The following is an 18,525-nucleotide window of genomic DNA, read 5'->3' on the forward strand; positions in this document are numbered from 1 at the left end:
TATTTTAATTTCAATTTCTCTCTTCCCTAACTCACATTTACTTCACATCTTTTCTCTATCCATATAAGAGGAAGAAGGGGGATTTTTAGAACAGTGTCAAGAAACTTGCTTATTGTTAATGGCACATCATCAGGTTGCATTATCCCCTCTCTTACCTTTCAACTTCAAATTAAAAAATTAGGAACTGTACCTTTCTGTTCTGAGACACCAATAAGCCAACCCAGGATTCTTAAATGGATTCAATTCTGCACTCCTTTGCAGTTTCAGAGTAGGATCTGGTATTCAACAAGTTAGATGATTCATGCAGTACTGCACTGATAAATCTGATGGCAACCAAAGAAGAAAGGGGCAAACATGGTGTACCTGCTTTTACCCTTGACTACATACTTGGTTCGGTGTTTCTCAGCACTGTTACACGCTTGACATTTTTCACCTAAGAGCTGCTTTCTTCAGCATCTGAGGAAGCATAAAGTCCGCTTCACTTGTAAAGCACTTGGTAGATTAAAATTAATAATACCATTATTTCTGATTCTCCTCTAGTCCAACTTGCAAGAATCTACAATTGTTTTTAAAAATAATTTGTTTCTGAAACAGCGGAGGAAAAACTAAAAGCTGTGCTCCATTCTGCTGCAGTGGGCCAAGGTGTTCCTTGATGAATGTTCCACATTCATCTCACTGAATTATGCAACACCTACAGACCAGGGCCCCCCGCAGACTCTATGCAAGGGCCTATATTTATTGTCTGCAGATACCAGGCAATGGTGCACACCTGGGTCTCAGCCTGAAGGATGTTCAGATTCAGGTGGACACTCACCTTACTCTGGGAAGCAGAGATGCCACAAGCTGAATGGGCTAGATATAGACTGAAGGAAAAAATAACAAGTTTATGGGAAGCGAACAGAGGGGCCAGAAAGACAAGTGCAAATCTCCAACTTCCCATGGCACTGACTAAAACACCACATTTTCCCAGCTTAAATATTTTGGTTAATACTTTGTCTTAAATGCTCTATTATCTAGACTGTGCCAAACTCTACTGGCTAGACTCTACTGTTTTTTAAAAAACACTGCTATGCTTTGCTTTAGATCTGCAATTGTTATCCACTAACTTGACCTTAGAAGGAAAATCAAAGTATTTTTAATGAAAAGGAAATCGGAGTTGCTAAGAAATGTGACAAACGAGGGTGCTGCTGTAGTAGTATTTTAACTTCTTGAAAAGATAACACTGCAAGGAATCAGTAAAAAGTAAGACATCAATAATGGAGTATTCAGACCAATTAAAATCAGGTCAAATACAACACAGCCAAAAGGAGAAATTACTATGGAAAATCATTAAAATGCCTGCACCATGTTAAAGAGATATTGGATGTTTTTAAATGTAGCAGAGAAAGTTTCTGTTCCACAACACAGTAATTCACATGACTGACTTTAAACTTTTTTAACAGAAACATGTCTTTACACTACAAATGTCTAAAATTCCTTTAACTCACAAATCCTGAACTGGAAAGAGTAACAGAAAATAGGATGTTTTCAGTCACGCCTTTACAACAACAAAAAGGACCACACAATATTCCTCCCACACCCTTGTCCTGCAATTTTCCTTCAGGAAATCTGAGGAAACACATCCCTTGGCAATAGAAACTGAGCAGTTTTAAATGTATTTGCTTCCAGTTTTGTTAGGGAAGTTTCAGGTGTATTGCACACCCCAGGCATTCTCCTCGCCCTAGCACTATAGGGAGGGACACCACAGCTCAAAGTAACAGGAGTTACCTTGGCTTCAGCAGCTTCAGTGTTTCCAGGCATTTTCTCTCTCTCCTTACTGACCATCAATGGTCCTCACAGTACCTGACATCTGACACTCACATCAGTTTCTATACCCAAGGCCTTTGCATTTTTCATGAATGCTCAAACCAAAGCACACAAAATGCTGAAGCATCTACAGCATTGACTGACTGAGAAGAGATTCTGAGATGGGTATTTATAATTGCAAAGTTTATATCTAATTTATAAGTATTAATGAGGTGATGTTGGTTTCTAAAGAGATGTAAAAGCTAGCTGTGAGTCACATGAAAGACACAACTTGGCCTGCTTTTTGTGTCACAGTGTCCATACATATTTCCTTCTGAGGAAAGGGGCATGTTTATAGGACCACAGCCTGAGATAAAGAAATCAAGAAAATGAGAATAAAAGCAAGATTTTTTAATTTTATTTTTCATTAGAACCCTATATACCAGAGATTTCCACTCAGATGAGGGTAAGCATTTACCTTGTGTTAAATTCCTGCAAAAGATACCCATAACACTTTGCTGCATGACAATGCAGTCATTATACCGGAGTAGCATTGTTACTACTCTTTCATTCTATGACATGTGAGAGATACACACAAGGCACAATAAATTGCACATCTGATCTCTAAGGAGTGATATTATAGCCCTTACAGCAGCTTTGTCACATCCCAAACACTTCCAGAACAACCTCATGAAATTCTAAGAACTGCTTTAGCAGAATCTGTACAGCACTAATTGAAGTCCTCAGCGTTGCTGAGGTCTGTCCTGTCAGCATCTCCATATGCTCTTTCCTATGTGGAAAGTCTGCCACTTCTCAAAATATTTTCTGATCTTTTTCTGAAAGTTACTGTTACTGGGGGGAAAATACAAGTTAATATAAAATAAATCAGTGTTCAAAATATGCAATAATAATTATAAGTGGATTTTTTGTATGAACATGTTTTTTAATCTTCCATCACAGAATCATTTGGCAGCTCACAGACACAATGGCCTTATTACCTTTTTTTTGTGTGTGTGTCATCTTACAAATATTACACAGGACAGAAAAAAAGAATGAGACCACTGAAATAATTTAGAAAATTGTGTACATACTTGGCAGCCCTTCCTGAGGGATAAGCTTTTCATTAACGAGGAAAATGAAACCCAAAATTGCTGACCTAATAATAAGAGAATGCAGATAGGAAAAAGTATATCTAAATTGCTTAACATTAAAATGTCAATTTCTATGATATTCTTCTTCAGAATAAGGGTTCATCCTTGGAATTAGCCAGAAAAATTAATTATTTCTGCTTATTTCTACACTTTTCTATTAGTATACACATTAAATTAATTTATGGAATACATGATGTTGATTCGGCTGTTGAGTTGTCTGATTAAGAGTAGCTTAAAAGTACTGAGAATAAATATGTACTGGTGTCAAACTATAGAGAAAGTCAATTTGTCTATTTTCTAGTCTTATGCCTTCAGGAAATACTAACAATAAATTTTGAAAATAATTCTTGTCTGAAACAAAGTTTTTCTATACAATAAAACTTGTTTTCACTGTAGGAGTCATAAATCTATTTTGCAACTTCAATGTCTGACAGTGTACTTTGTGATAAATCTTCACAAGGTGACAATGTGCATTCGTTAAAACAATATTCAACATTTTAGCTGGCATAAGTATATATATATATATATCTGGCATAAGTATATATATAAGTATAAACAGGGTTATACTGTGATACTAATGTGATAGGTTACAGGAGGATCTTTTGGGAAACAGAAAGGTAAAGGTCATGACAGCTGACAGGGAGCAGAAGAAAACAGAAATGAAAGCAGATTGTCAAATTTGTTTCATAACAGACTTCTACTAGGGGCACTAACACTTCTGTTGGACAGCACAACAATCTCTTTAAAACAGGCACAGAACCACAATCATGGTTTTGTCATGTAGAAAGTATATACTCAGATTATTACCTTTCAAAGGGAGTTGCTCTATTCCTTTTAATGGATGAAAGTCATAAAATTTAAATAATTTAAATCTTAGAATTATTTTCCAAATTTTTGAGAACTTAGGAATTGATTCCAGGTAAAAAAAAAAAAAAAAGTAAAATATGTTATGCCAGTGTTTAAAGCCTTTTCCATTTCCATTACCTTTCTAAATCACAGTGTGCTTCTGAAAAAAAGAAAAAAAAAAAAAGCCCTGCACAGACTTTTAGGGCAGATAACAACATGGAACAGTGGAATGGCAGTACTGTTATCTGACTATATGGACATGCAGCCCAGCACCTTGTATTCAGAATGAATTTTCTCCGTAACTGGATGCTTAGGGAAGAACATATTTGATGTCTCCCTCTAACAGAATCAAAGAAATCTTGCTTGAATAGGACTTTTGGATGTCATTTACATTCACCCTCCCACCCAGAGATGAATGTTTCTATCTATGACAATGAATGTTTCTAAACTATGACTGCAAAACAAGTTTCCACAGAGGTTCAACCACATACACAGCCTGAACTTCGTTAAGAGAAATTAAATAAAGCAAGAAAGCCAGTCACGGACACACTTTCTTCTTAATGCTTCAAACGCTAACTTGCTGATGCAAAACAACAAATTAACCCACTTTATACAGGAAAGACGAACAAATGATGAGCAGGTACAACAAATACAAAACTCAAAATAGCAAAGGAGTTTTCACATTAAAAGATGGTTATTCAAACCTTTAAGAAAACTAGGTATGAAAAGGGAGTATTATTTACAATTATATTATTCCTTCTGTAATGAAATTAAGCTTTGTATTTTGCACTGTTGACTTCACCCCCCAATAAAATTGTCTTTAATAACACAATACTGACATTTTTCAAAGGCTATTCTCTTTGGAGAAAAGCAGAAATATTTATCAGACCAATACTGTCCTCAAGAATTTTTAGAAATTAAGATGTTATTTTCCTTAGAAATTGATTAACTTTTGGGGCTGTACCACATTATTGTAACCATTACTTTAAGAAAATATGGTGGATTCATGTTTTCACTTAGAATGTAAATGCGTATGGGTTTTACAAGACTCAAAATAAATAAATCTTTTTTCCTAATTTTATTCTTAAGCTTATTATACACCTCCAACTGAGACCAGCTTGATTAATTTGTATCATATTAAGATTTGAGGTGAGTTGCAAAAGCAGTATACAGAAACAACAGCATTTTCCGGTCAAATTTTGAGTAAGTTAATTTCATATTGAATGTGCATTTTAGAGGGTACTGTATAATTTCACCATGCAATAGCATTAAGAAAGTAATTAATGGTAACTGTATGTATCAAACAGGCTCCTTTTCCATTACAGAAAGCATTAATTCTTTTCCAGTTAGCACTGATGCCAGAATTTCCCTTTTCCAGCCAGAAAGGCCACACAGACTATTACAGACAGGAATGCTTTCACTGCCATGTAGCCAACTCTGCCACATATGCATAGCACAGACAGAATACAAACAGCAGGTCTGAGACCTCATCACACATGTTACTACCTATATGTTTCTCAGTTGTCCTTGGGTAAGCATATACCCGGAATAATGTTCATTTTGTCATAACAATTCATTTTGCCCACTCTTGTCCATTTACTTCTCTGAGGGCCATCCAGGATTGTGCAAAAGTTTTGTAGGTTGGTTCATTCATTTGTTCAAGTATGCTACCTCCTGCTTGCTATAATTATTTGGAACCCTTAATTGCTCCTATGCAATTGGACATGTATGTATCATCTCCCTGTGCGTGTCAGGTCCACAGAGGAGAGGAAGGGAACACGTAAACTAGAAAAATGGCACCCTAGATCCAGTTGCCCGAGCCAGAATTCATCTTGTCCCAACAAGTTTTCCATATTAGGTTAATTCTGGTGCATCACTTAAGCCCCACTGGCTACAGCCTTGTGTGTTTCTGGAGCGTATAATAATTTACATATGGTAAAGAAACAGGGATCTCAGACAACAAAAATAATCCAAACCCTGCCACCACAATTAAGCCACAGACATATACAATTAGTGTGCAAAGGCAAAAAGAGCAATCAGATATTGAGACTAGGACTCAGGGACACCTGAGTTTCATCAGTCTACACACCATAAGCACAACAAATAAGTTTGCCTACTGGTTCTAGGTCCAAGTTGGTCAAAACAATCTTAGCATAGATGTTTCTACGTGCAAGTCATGGTTAATTTGCAAGCTGGATAATTGAACCACAGTTCATCAAGAGTTGACCATATATGCAAAATGTCAAGTATAAAACAGCCTTGTATATAAACTCCTTTCACAGCTCTAGTTTTTGCAGTTTACATTGCCCCAGTTGATAAATTAAGCAGCAAACAATAAGAGGAAAAATTAATGTGAATAATATTCTAGCAGTTTTTCAAGGCAGAAGCACATTTTGAGCAGTATAATTCAGATTAGCCTCTCAGAAGGTTATTTTAAGCAGCCTTTTTTAACTCTGTTGGATTCCTATGGCGACGAATTTATAGCCTGCATAGAAATGATCTGGGTGAAATACGCATATTAGTCTTGCAAGTAAGTGAATTACCTTGATTTTTTTTTAAAAAAATCAAATAACTCCAGATAAGATGCTACTGCAATTGCAGGCTGCACAAGGATTTCTCACAAAAACCTTATATTTATGACAAAAAAAATAATTACACGTCAGTGCCATGAAGCATATAAAAGCAACATTTTTACAGACCTTTGGAGATTACCATGAGCAGTCAGTACTGGGAAGTCTCTAACTATCCTATATTTGCATACCATTTAGATGTCAAGGGTCATCCACACAGGTAAAGATTTAGAATGAAATAAAAATAATTATTTCCATCTGGATATTAACTATAATGCTCTGTGACTCTCCAGAGGGAATCCAGAATCATTTGTAGAAGTAAAATTTAAACAAGAAATAGGCTTCTTAAATTGCAAAGGACTATTAGTTAAAAAAATTATACTACATTTTCATCTGAAATAATCCAGAGTTATTTTGGCTTTTGTTATATAATCACTTCCAAGTACTGCAAAGTATGTGATATTAACCTCTTGATTTGGGGCAGAAGTCTTAGCAAATAGAAAGCAGACTTGCCTCATTACAGCCAAGAATATTGAAGGCTGAGCCACAGACAGGCAAATTCTGAGATGATAGGTCTATCTTTACATTCTTATATTTAAATTATTAGTAATTCTGCACTTGTCCGAGCATAAAGAACTAGTGAAGAAAAGAAATTCAGTGTCTATATTTCCTATTCAAGCTCATTCCATTCTGCCACCTCTATTTAAACACTGAAAGACTTCCCAGGTGTGTGTAGAAAACTACAAACACTACTTTCTAAAACATTGTGCTCTGGAGAAAGAAAAATAATAATTTTGCCTATTGCTTGAATCGGCTTAAAGCAGGGCACATCATTGAGAATCAAGGAGAATAATATTTTCAAATAGCTAGGAACTACGCTGAGTTTTGGGTTTTAACATTATATTAATATTCAGTAACAACAACTTGGATTATTAACATTTTAGGGTAACATTGTGAAGCAGTTAAAAACAGCTCAGTTAAAAAAACCCTCATCAAATATATGAGGCCACTTATTCTAATATAGATTTAGATACCTAAAATTTTGACAACGTTTTACTTAGTGCCTGAAATGTTATCTTCTTCAGAGAGAGCCAAAGACCAACTGCCCACTATATGGTCCAGTCATACTAGCAGTTTATTTTCTAGACAATGGATATACTTCTTTCCTTCCATTAGGACGGACCCCATGATAAAAGGACATGCCTTGTTGTCAGCACTGAGCAGCTGCCTAATTAATTTAATTTCTTCTTATGAGGAAGCGCCTGCAAGTGTGTGTATCAGCAGCTACAGCAGCACGCAGTCTGCTGCCAGAGGGCAGAGCCAATAACGCAACTGAGAAAACACAGATGGTCAGTTGTCATCCTTTCCCTGGCACTGGGAAAGGGACAGGGAAGGCACTTCTTCAAAATGAGATGCACTCAGCCTAGCATGGGCACGCTACCACAGGACAGAACAACAGCCTCTCTAGATGCCACTGTTTAAGCCAGATGTCAGCCATTCTGCTACCTTCCCGCTGATCTGCAGGATGGGCACAGTAGGGCTCAAAGCTGAGAGTAACACTTTCTTCACAGTTACTGCAATTTATTAATCTCCAAAGAAATATAACAGCAGTTCATGAACTTTTCTTTCTTCCATTTAATTCACACCATGTTTTATTCACTAGCAGATTTTGCAAGATTTTAAAAAATTTCAAGCCTTTTCATTTTACTTTTCCATTCCTTGAACTGCAGGAAGCAATTCTGTCTACGTAGAATTGAGAGTGTCCACTTACTAGGGGCTCCTTAAAAAGGTTTGATATTCCTGGATGTTACTTAACTTCAGTATCTACTTTATCATAGTAGTATTTTACAAACACTCAAAATCAAATTATCTACCTTTTATTACAATGTGTACTTAACTGTAACACAGTGAAGTCTGATGTCAGCAGCTTTTCCCAGTCAATTCAAGTTATTTTCACATTCCAGCCTTTTCTTTGGAAAACCTTCAGGCCTATTGACATAATTACCACATGCTAAAATAACAAAAGCCCCTCCTTCTTTGCTGAATTCTACTTTCTGGCACCATGCGTTAGAGAATATGAGCTGCAGGAATTGGAAGACTTTAGCATAGTAATTATCAAGAGAGAAGGGACTGTGACAGATTTGGGTTAATGCCCAATACCTAATCTTAAAGCAACTCATAGCATTGTTCTAACATAGCTCAAAAGCTGAGCAGGAAAGAGAAAAGATGCTAGTGCTAGTCAGGTACTTCTTTTGCTTGTGAACGTGGATTGGTTAAATAGAAGGATATTTTCCCTTCAAAGACACAGAGTGAAGAAACAATTGAAACACGTGTCTTCGTCTGACACAGCAAACTACAAAAATGCTAATGTTTTCCAAAGGTTAAAAGCAAGCATATTCTCTAAATCGCATACACTAGGCGAATATTGATTAAAAATGGAAAAAAAATTATTTGTAATGAAATGGAGCTTGAGGGATTTTATGGAGCAGTAGTTTATTGGAGGGGAAAAAAAGAAAAGAAAAAATGAACATACTTCAAAAAAGCTTGCTATGCATAAGGCCAACTGACTGCATAAGGCCTACACATTTTTTTTTCTTCTCAGTTATGTTGCTTTCAGATGACCTGGTAAGTAGGTAGCCGATGAATTTTTCACCTTTACCTATTCTGCTCCTGATATTATCCTATTGTAAACATGACCTTTGCTGTCCATATACTGAACCTATGTATAGTCCTTTGGCCTTTGCTCAGGCTTTTAGCTGTTTAAGACTAGAGACTATAGTTTTGTTACTAATAGGTATGGCAGCTGGCACCATATGACCTAAATTCTCAGTTTGGATCCCCAAACACACTTATAGCACAAAAATAACTTTTTAAAATAAATAATGAAAAACTTAAAAATTAATCTATATCTACCTAAAACAAACAAACAAAAAGTGCTTCATAAAAATTCTAGTTTTCAACCCCTTTCATTTAGAAAGCCATTTTTGGAAAAGCATGTTATCTGCATACTTTCAAGACACTGTATAGTATCACAGGAAAATACTGGAGATACGCTTTATTTCACATACTATTTTTTTCATCTTGTGATTTTTTCTTTTACTTCTGGACTTTCCATGCTATAATTACCCCTGGATGGTTCTATTTTCTTTAATGCATTCAATTCATGCAGTTTCCTTCTGTCCTACTGGCACTCCATAAAGAACAATTAATCACAACCTTTTGATCTCAAATTGCATGATCCACCATTACTTAGCCACCTTTCAGTGTCCCAAAGGTCCTTATTTAGCATATATCTAAGAGACATATTTAGTCTATATAACTGCAATTTCTACTAAGCAATACAGCAACTAAATCTTGCATGCAAACTTGGATCATTTACACAATGGATTGATAGCAAAGTCCTTTAGTTTGTTGTAATTGTAGATTTTTGAGCTTTTTCCCCTTACATTTCAGAAATTTCAAAACCTTTTCCAGAAGAACTTGCAGTCAGATCTTCCTATCCAGCACCAAAATGTATAGGTCAAACCTTTGTAACCGCAGATCAGGCCGTGGTTATGTTATTACAAAAGCAAGTTGTTCATATCAAAAATTGCCCCAACTCTTGATCTCCATTGGCTCAGCAGAATGATGTGGTTTGGCTACAAGAGATCTCCAGCAACTGCTGAGAAGGGTCTTCTTTACCACCTAAGAGAGACACATCCGTTTGCCTAAAGAAATACCCAAATAGAAAGATAATTGTGAAGAAAACTAGATAGCAGAAATCACATAAGTAGTCAAAATGCTATACAGATGACAGAAAACATTAAAACACATTAAAAACACATTAAAAGTGCCTTCAAAAAAAAAAGGAAAAAAATGAGGCAGCTGCAAAAAAACTCACCTATAAATGGACTTCTATGCTTAAATATATTGTACAATTTGAATAAGAAGTGACTGTAAGATGATATAATTTGAAATTCTATTTGCAACCAATCCTCTATGGTTTAGCATGTCTTTAGAAAAACTGAAGGAAGCTGAAAGAAGTAAATATACATACAAAAGTGACTATGACTTAAGAAGACAGATTGAAGAAGCTACATTTATGAGCATAAATATTAGACAGATTTAATCACAGAACATACCCACCCATGCTCTCTGTAACAGATGTCTTATCCTTTGACAGAGAATGTTCTGGACGGAATCAGGGAATTGTCAGAGTTGGAAGACATCATCTAGTCCAACTCCCCTGCTAAAGCAGGATTGCCTAGAGCACATTACTCAGGACTGCATCCTAGCAGGTCTTGAAGTTCTCCAGAGAAGAGGACTTCACAACCTCCCTGGGCAGCCTGTTCCAGTGCTCTGCCACCCTCAAAGCAAAGAATTTTTTTCTCATATTTGAATGGAACTTCCTATGTTCCAGCTTGTGCTCATTGCCCCTTGTCCTGCCACTGGGAACCACTGAAAAGAGTCCAGCTCCATCCTCCTTCAACTCACCCTTTAGATACCTGTAAGCATTAATAAGGTTTCACCTCAACCTTCTCTTCTCCAGGCTAAAGATTCCCAGTTCTCTCAGCCTTTCCTCATAAGGGAGATGTCCTAATCCCTTAATTGTCTTTGTTGCCCTAAGCTGGACTCTCTCCAGTAGTTCCCTGTCTCTCTTGAACTCAGGGGCCCAGAACTGGATGCAGTATTCCAGTTGTGGCTTCACCAGTGCAGAGTAGAGGGGGAGAATAACCTCCCTCAACCTACTGGCCACACTCTTCCCTATACTGCCCAGGATCCGATTGGCCCTCTTGGCGAAAAGGGCACATTGCTGACTCACGGACAGTTTACTATCTACCAGGACCCCCAGATCCTTCTCCTCAGAAATGCTTTCAGCATATCCACCCCTAACCCCTATCAGTGCCTGGCACTGATCCTCCACAGGCGCAGGACCATATGCTTGCCCTTGGACACCACAGTAATACTCATTTTGGCTAATAAACAAAGAAATCAATATACACTCTACTTTAGAAAATAAAAAACTTGGAAACTATTACATCCTATGAATACTTTGCAGGTGATTGTGTAAGTAAGGGGAACCATTCAGTGCCTCTGAATATGGTAGGAATGTTATCAAAGGAACTAGAGAAAGAAACTAAAGTAATTCATGAGAAAAATGCTATTATTCATTAGTAAGAGTCCTGTAACAGTAGGAAGATACTACAAATGAAAATATTCAACAACTTAAATAGCACATTAGTGGACAAGAAGAAGGGACTAATCTTGTAGTAATGCACAGGCCAAGGATATTACAGTGTCCTTTTCTTGTCTTCCATTTTCTGTTATTGTCTCTGCAAAAACCATAGACTTAAGCTTCAAAGTTTTACAGAAAGGAAAGACATAAGAACAGAGCACTGGAAAAAGGTGTAACAAAAGTCAGAAAACTCAATTTTAAGTGGAACAATATATAAAGAGGTAACAACTTCCACAAATGAATCACACCTCAACTATTCTTCCATCTTACTGTGCTTTTCCCTCGCCATTAGTTTCTTTGCCAAAATCAACATGTATGCACTAGGACCTCCAGTTTTAGAACTCTTCTCAATTCTCTTGGCACTCAGAGGTAAACAGTGACGATTGTCTCTCTGCTATATTCAATGAACGGTAAGAGTTTCTCCTGAAAATTACAGTTTTACTGGCACAATCAGTAAATTCAGCTAAAAGCTTAAAAAAACACTAGCGTACACAAATATTTGTTTAAGTATAACCTTAAATATCGCATGCGTAAGCACTATAACTCCATTTCTTGGATTTAAAACTGCAGTTTTCAAGAGACAAATTATTACCTGCTGTTGTACATTACAGAAGTACACAGGATACATATGTCAATATTAATTTCTTGTGATACAACTGTTAAAAGCAGTAAATTGTCTGTATTGGTTGGCTGTGTTCATATTACCACACTGCTTATTCTATGGACTCTTTTACAACACAAAAATTTGAAGAAGTTGCATTTCTCACAGTTCACTAATTTTTAATAAAATCTAAGAATTCACTTCAATTTTGTTTAAGTCTAAACCAAATTAAACAGTATTAACTTGGACACCACAGTCTGTATCATGCAGTATGTAGCCTGCCTGAATAATATTATCCTGTTAAAAGTGCACATTAGTGTCAGAAACAGTATGAGTCACAGGAAACACATACTTTTAAAATAAATCATTCTCCTATAACACATCATGTTATTTTTAATTTCAAAGTGAGTTTCTTTTCTTGAATTGGATGTGTTAAGTGTTAAGAAAGAGGCTCTCAGTGGCAAGTTTTTGTGCACGGAATGGAAGAGGAAATGCCAAGTTTCAAGGACTCACAAAAAGTCTACAGCCATTGGAGAGGGGACAGCATGAACTGGGCTCTGCAGGTCTGCCAGAGCCAATTAACATCCTTTTTCAGCAGTGAATACTAATCTTGCAAACTCTAATGAATGAGTTCTTAGCTGTAGGAATTTGCTTCTGTGGAAGCTATAATTAATTCAATAAATGAAGGTTTTTCATACTTAAAAAGAAACTCTTTGCATCACCATATAATCAGTAGGTTTAATCCTGAAATCCTGAAAGACTCTAATGTTTAAATGTGGCTTCACATATATTTGTTAAACAGCATATTGGATTCAACAGCAAGGATGCCCCAGAAGTTTTGTGACATAGAAGCTGAACTTAAAGAAACATGTTTCTATTATTCTGGTATGTACCTATAAAGTCCATTTGAATTTGTTTTCAAGTCAAAGGGATCTTAAAGTATCAGTCAGAAGCATCAGCAACACATTTTTCAACAAAATGGGCAAAACCAAAATAGCGTGTAAGCCTGAGTGTCACATGAAAACCTATTCTCATGTTGTTCACTCAAAAAGGAACAACATTGCAATCCCCCATTTCTAAATCTCACATTCAGTTCCTAGAAAGGCTGATGAAAAGTGTTTTATGCAGTTGTGCTGTATAGGGAGGAAACAAAGCTGGAAGAAATACTGCAAACTGGGGGCTGTGCGGTTTAAAACCTGAACACAAATGGTAACTGCTGTACCTGCCCGTTCCACCATCATCAGCCTTCCCAGCCTCTGGCCTCACGTATTGTAGAATTTGAGATAATTTTACCAGAATCCTCATAAAGATGCCAATTTCAGAGTAGGAATATTCAAAATCTGCTGAACTGAAAGCCTACCTTTTAAGAATACAGAATAAGTATTTTTTAAATAATTATTTCTTGAGTTATGATTCTTCTTAGTTATAACTGAATATTGATACAGCCAATTTATTTTATGACAAAACTGTGGCCTGCACAGAAATGAGGTGGAGCAACAGAACAGCAAGAAGTCCAGAGGAAAAATCAAAATCAAAACAAAACACTTTCATTAGGGAAAGAGCAGCTTGATCCTGTTTTGATGTGGATATAATTAATTCAGGGATTAATAAAAAGACTCCATAACAAAGACCCCAAATGCTACGAAAACCAGCTTGTTTCCATTCTGAATCTTTCTTTTTATTTGTAAAGACTGGCATTACAATTGAAAAGGACTCAAAATGGAGTGATGTACACATCATTGGTGTTTCATGATGCAACTGATGGAGTCCCTGAATGGATATTGCTTCAGCTTTGCTTTTAAAAAATAATTTAACGAGAAAATCTTCAACTCCACTATCGATCACAGGTGGCAGAATGAAAGAAAGAAAAATAAAATAAACAAAAACTACCGTCAAATTCATAACATATACATTGTTGGCTGATGACACTTGTTCCAGATGTACAATAAAGCCCACAACACTTTATTACTATGGATATAATTATTGTGAATGTTTTTTCATGTTGATCAACTTGCTTCTGAAGGTTGGTTTTTTGATTGTTTTAAACTTGCATAATAAACATGCAATGAAACATTTCTTGTTAAAGTGTTTTTTTGCAGTCATCTCGTTTTCATACAAAGATTTCATAAAGTTGCAGTGTTGTATCAGAGCATTACCAAAATAAGAGCAAAAGCTAAAGAGAAAGGTAAATGTGAAATGAACTCGATGAGAATAACCTAATCTTGTCCTGAGACACTCCAGTCATATTAAAAAGATGTGCACAACCAAATCCCTTCCTCCCAAACTCACTAAAACCACAAAATAAATATTAACTTGGAAGAAAGGGAAGACAAAGAAAAAAAATAAATGATGTCATCATGCACTCATCTTCTGCATAGCTCAACCCACATATAGTAAGGCACTATTTCCCCACAACTTAGTGTCCACAACAATCTTTTACAGTGCTCTGCGAACTACATCCTCCCAGGATGATGAAATAAACATTGAATGAGTGTTGCTACCATGTAACCCCAGGTGTGATCTTATAGACAAGGGCATCATCTGGCAGTTTCAGAAATAAGCTGTCTCAAGTCTCTTCATATGTGTGCATGTTATGTATAGGGTTATCTTTTGTGTGTACAAGTGTTGGTTTGTTTTCCAGAGTTGCTGTTATTTTTCATTGTTCTTTACTCCAGTGTTCTCAAAGCAAATACACAAGAAAATAAAAGCACAGTTGGGTCATTAAAAACAGAGCTTTGGTGCTCCAAAAGCACACAGCATTGGGGGTTTAAGAAATCTGTTAGACATTCCCAAAAGAATTGGGAAATGTATGGACATATTTTCGTCTGGAAATCCTCAGCTCTGCTTAGTTGAGCTGGTCTTCGTATTGTTTTCGGAAGCAATCACCAGCAGGGAAAAACTCCCAGCACCGTTCTTGATACATTTTCCATACATAGGATTCCTGAAAGAAACAGAATTCAAATTATTTAATTTGATTCAATGAGAAACCACCACTATGACTCTTTCTTCCTCTTTTTTTTATATACTGCTTCACTTTTTTGATCCTGTGCATACCAGGTTGTTGTATATCAATCTACAAAATCATGTAAATGATCTTGTCACGTAAATGATTTTGATCAGTTTAAAGTAGCTTTTAGATTTTTGTCACCTAGTCAAAAAGCACTAGAGAAACACATAGAAGAGGATCACGTAAACTAGTTCTTATTGCACATCCAGGAGCACTGTAAAGCTCAATTAAAGCTGGTCACGAGACAAATACCAGGACAAGCAGAATATTTGCTGTCATAGAAATTTGACTGAATTTCCGCATCAGTCATTTCAAAACATGCCTACACACAATACATAAAACAAAATGGCCTTTAAATATATATCTTAGAAGAGGAATACTTTACAAATCAGTGGTGCGTTGGTTTTGAGTTTTTTTTCTCATAATTTGTTCAGGTAAGGCTCTGTCTCTAGGCAGACTGGAGAATAGTAAAGGATTATGTCAGCTTATTTCCATTTTAATCACACCACTTATTGTTATACAAATTCCATGGTAGAAAGGACATGTTACATGTCGTGTAGTATGAAGTACTCTCAATTTTCAAATTATCAGCCAGTAGTATAAAAACTGAACAGTTAGTAGAAATCTAGCTTTAGTGAATATTGTAGGACACACTCTATGCCAAGAAAAAAGAAAATGCAAATAAAAAAAAAAGACTTTCTAAAAAAACCTCATTTAATATTAAATTCTCAAACGACAGATGGATGTTCAAAAATAGCAAAGCAAATACATAAAATCTGATACTGGAAAAAGCTGAGAAGATTTATGCAAAGATGACTATAGTTGTCCACTACATATATCAGAGTTCAGAAAGCGTAAGCTATGGAGATTTACAGCAAATCATCGCTCTGACCCAAAATCTGTAGGGCTATGTATATGATGCTCTTCAGGATTTTTTTTTTCTGATCTGCACCATGGGAAAATTTGCTTAGGCAGTCACATGACCACCACTAGAAAAACACAGTAGTCTGTAAATCTAATACATTTTTTACTGGCTTTAAGTATAGTTATATTAAATTGAAGGAAGCACCAGAAGTTTAAAAGAACAGCAATGAAGAAACCTCCAGGGAAAACTACTCTCACAAGTTCAATTTTAAGTATACGCACAAGTTCCTTCATATGGACATAGAATATTATATATAGATAATAATAAAAACAAAGACTATTAAAAAAGAATCAACATGGAGAAATGAAGAGTGCTGCTTTCACAAGATGCTTAAATGTTTTGTTTCTCATTATTTTTGTTTATAGTCTGTATTATATCTTGTGGAAGCAACAATTTAAGAATAGTAGGTCAGATAACAAAATAGGAATAGAAAGTACTATGAAATAAATAAATATCTAATCTTAAGCAACCAAAGTCCTAAGAATTGTTTAGAAGAATGAGAATACCATATAAGAAGCTATTCATCAGAATATTCTTAGTTTGCCAAGCCTGAATTATTTTGATTTTAGGATCAGTGTTATTTAATAATTGTTAACATTGACAGAATTCTTCAACCTACCTGTCCTGTATGCTCTGTTTCATCTTTGTTAATAAGATACATCAGAAAAAACCTACAAGCAAAGAAACAGCTATTATGAATATAGTGTATGGAAATATTACGCAGTCTAGAGAGGGATGGTTATTTTTCAGAATGTTGTTTACAGTGATAATGCTGTTCATGGACTTACAATTTCCAGAGTTCTATTTATGACAATATTCCCAAACACATTAAATGTACTTTCCTGACACTGTTGACACTCACTCATTGTTCAATGAATAGTATGCTAAAATGCAAGTGATTCAGTTTGATTTACAGTAAATAACTCAGCTGAAATGAAGATTTTCTAAGCTTTCTAATTAAAATAGACATTTTCTTGCCCATGAACACCAAGTTGGAAGTCGACAGAAAATAGCCTAACTTTTTTTCCCCCTCTCCTCACAATGAATAAAAAATGCTGAAGATTATTAAGATATTTATCCTATTGAAATTAGATTGGGTATATCTTACTAGTGTCAAGATCAACATAAGCAGAAAAGAACTCGCAATTTTTAAAATACATTGGTCTTGAGGTTTTGAGGTATCTGACAGTGATGATTTCAAAATTTCAGTCATAAAAGACTCTCTCCAAACACATGTAGAAATATGAAATATGAACGTGCACAAAAATATCAAAAACATTTCCTCAGGATGATGCAGTTACACTAAGTATGCTACTACATGTTATTTGTGTAAGACATGTTATTTTGTAAGCAAGAACAAAATCCCTCATCACAGTCCTTTCAACGTTTGCTTGCACAACCTGTTTTTTCAGGTGGAAGTCAAACATCCCTACAAAGCACATACAGTGCTAGTTGATAGACACAAAGTCACAATCCATCCATTGCTTCCTACTGACAGCACTAGTATAAAATACACTTTGGCACGGGATTTTCATATGTATTTGACAGGAGAGGAACAGTGCGGTACAGTGATTGTGGACCTGATAAAAGGTTTGATTTCCAGATTGTAAAAGATTGAGTTTAGTGGTTACTGATGTTCTGTTTCGATTTTCCGAAGGTGGACCTGATGCCCTTGGTCTGATCCCTCTCCTCCTTAGGCTCTTCATTCCAGTTCCCTTACCTCCCTTTGTCCCAGGTTCTCTTAGCCAGCCTCAGCACTCCACTCAAAATATTGTGTCCAGTCTAAGTTTTCCCTCTTTTGCCTTACTTTTTACAGCGCCTCCACAGCCACACAGCCACATATTAAGTTCCCAGTTTCCATCTCCTAGTTCACACAAACTTGGTGTGTCACGACCAAGCTGGAAACAAGGTAATGAAGTTTGTTTATTCCTTGCTCCAATCCCCACAGAATTATATATTCAGACAGCATGAGTGCACATCAAAGCCAAACAGTACTGACACTTACTTATGCAAGAGAGCTAATCAGGTACTTGCAGAGGCTGCAAAGGTCACAAGTTAGAGAGGAGTTAATTTTTACTGTACTCACAAATAATTGGCCAAGTTGTGCTCCTGTAGTGTGTGTGTTTCAAAGCCATGAGGAACTGTATCAAAGTAGTCATTTCCTATTCCACAGATAAAGCACTTCGTCTAAAAGAAAGAATACAGAGCACTTCAGCAGCATATATAACCCTCCCCGCTTTGAGAAAAGGCCAACAACAACATAACCATTCTTGAAAATGGCAATGCATCATGTATAGTATGTGCTGAGCTAAAAGGGTTTTCTTTTAACGATTGGGACGGGATATCTCAGCCAAATAGAAGTTTAACTGCCATCAGAATAGCTTCTTACTGTTTAAAAAAAAAAAAAAAAAAAAAAAGGGAAAAA

The 18,525-nt window shown here is 36.0% G+C and overlaps 1 protein-coding gene across 5 annotated transcripts in view; it reads right to left on the bottom strand.

Annotated features, from left to right (window-relative positions):
• Positions 1–13,808: 13,808 nt before the first annotated feature.
• Positions 13,809–18,525, bottom strand: part of RYR2 (ryanodine receptor 2 (cardiac)) — a 408,602-nt gene continuing 403,885 nt past the window's right edge. For all 5 annotated transcript variants that reach the window (XM_014950610.1, XM_014950613.1, XM_014950612.1 and 2 more), the window contains 3 exons: positions 18,187–18,287; positions 16,720–16,771; positions 13,809–15,109 (listed from right to left, as the gene is read on the bottom strand). In XM_014950610.1, the coding sequence (XP_014806096.1) occupies positions 15,014–15,109; positions 16,720–16,771; positions 18,187–18,287 (249 nt within the window). In that variant the 3' untranslated portion in view covers positions 13,809–15,013. The remainder of the gene's footprint in view (positions 15,110–16,719; positions 16,772–18,186; positions 18,288–18,525) is intronic.

Source organism: Calidris pugnax, unplaced genomic scaffold (assembly GCF_001431845.1).
Source record: "Calidris pugnax isolate Ruff unplaced genomic scaffold, ASM143184v1 scaffold24, whole genome shotgun sequence".
NCBI lineage: Eukaryota > Metazoa > Chordata > Aves > Charadriiformes > Scolopacidae > Calidris > Calidris pugnax.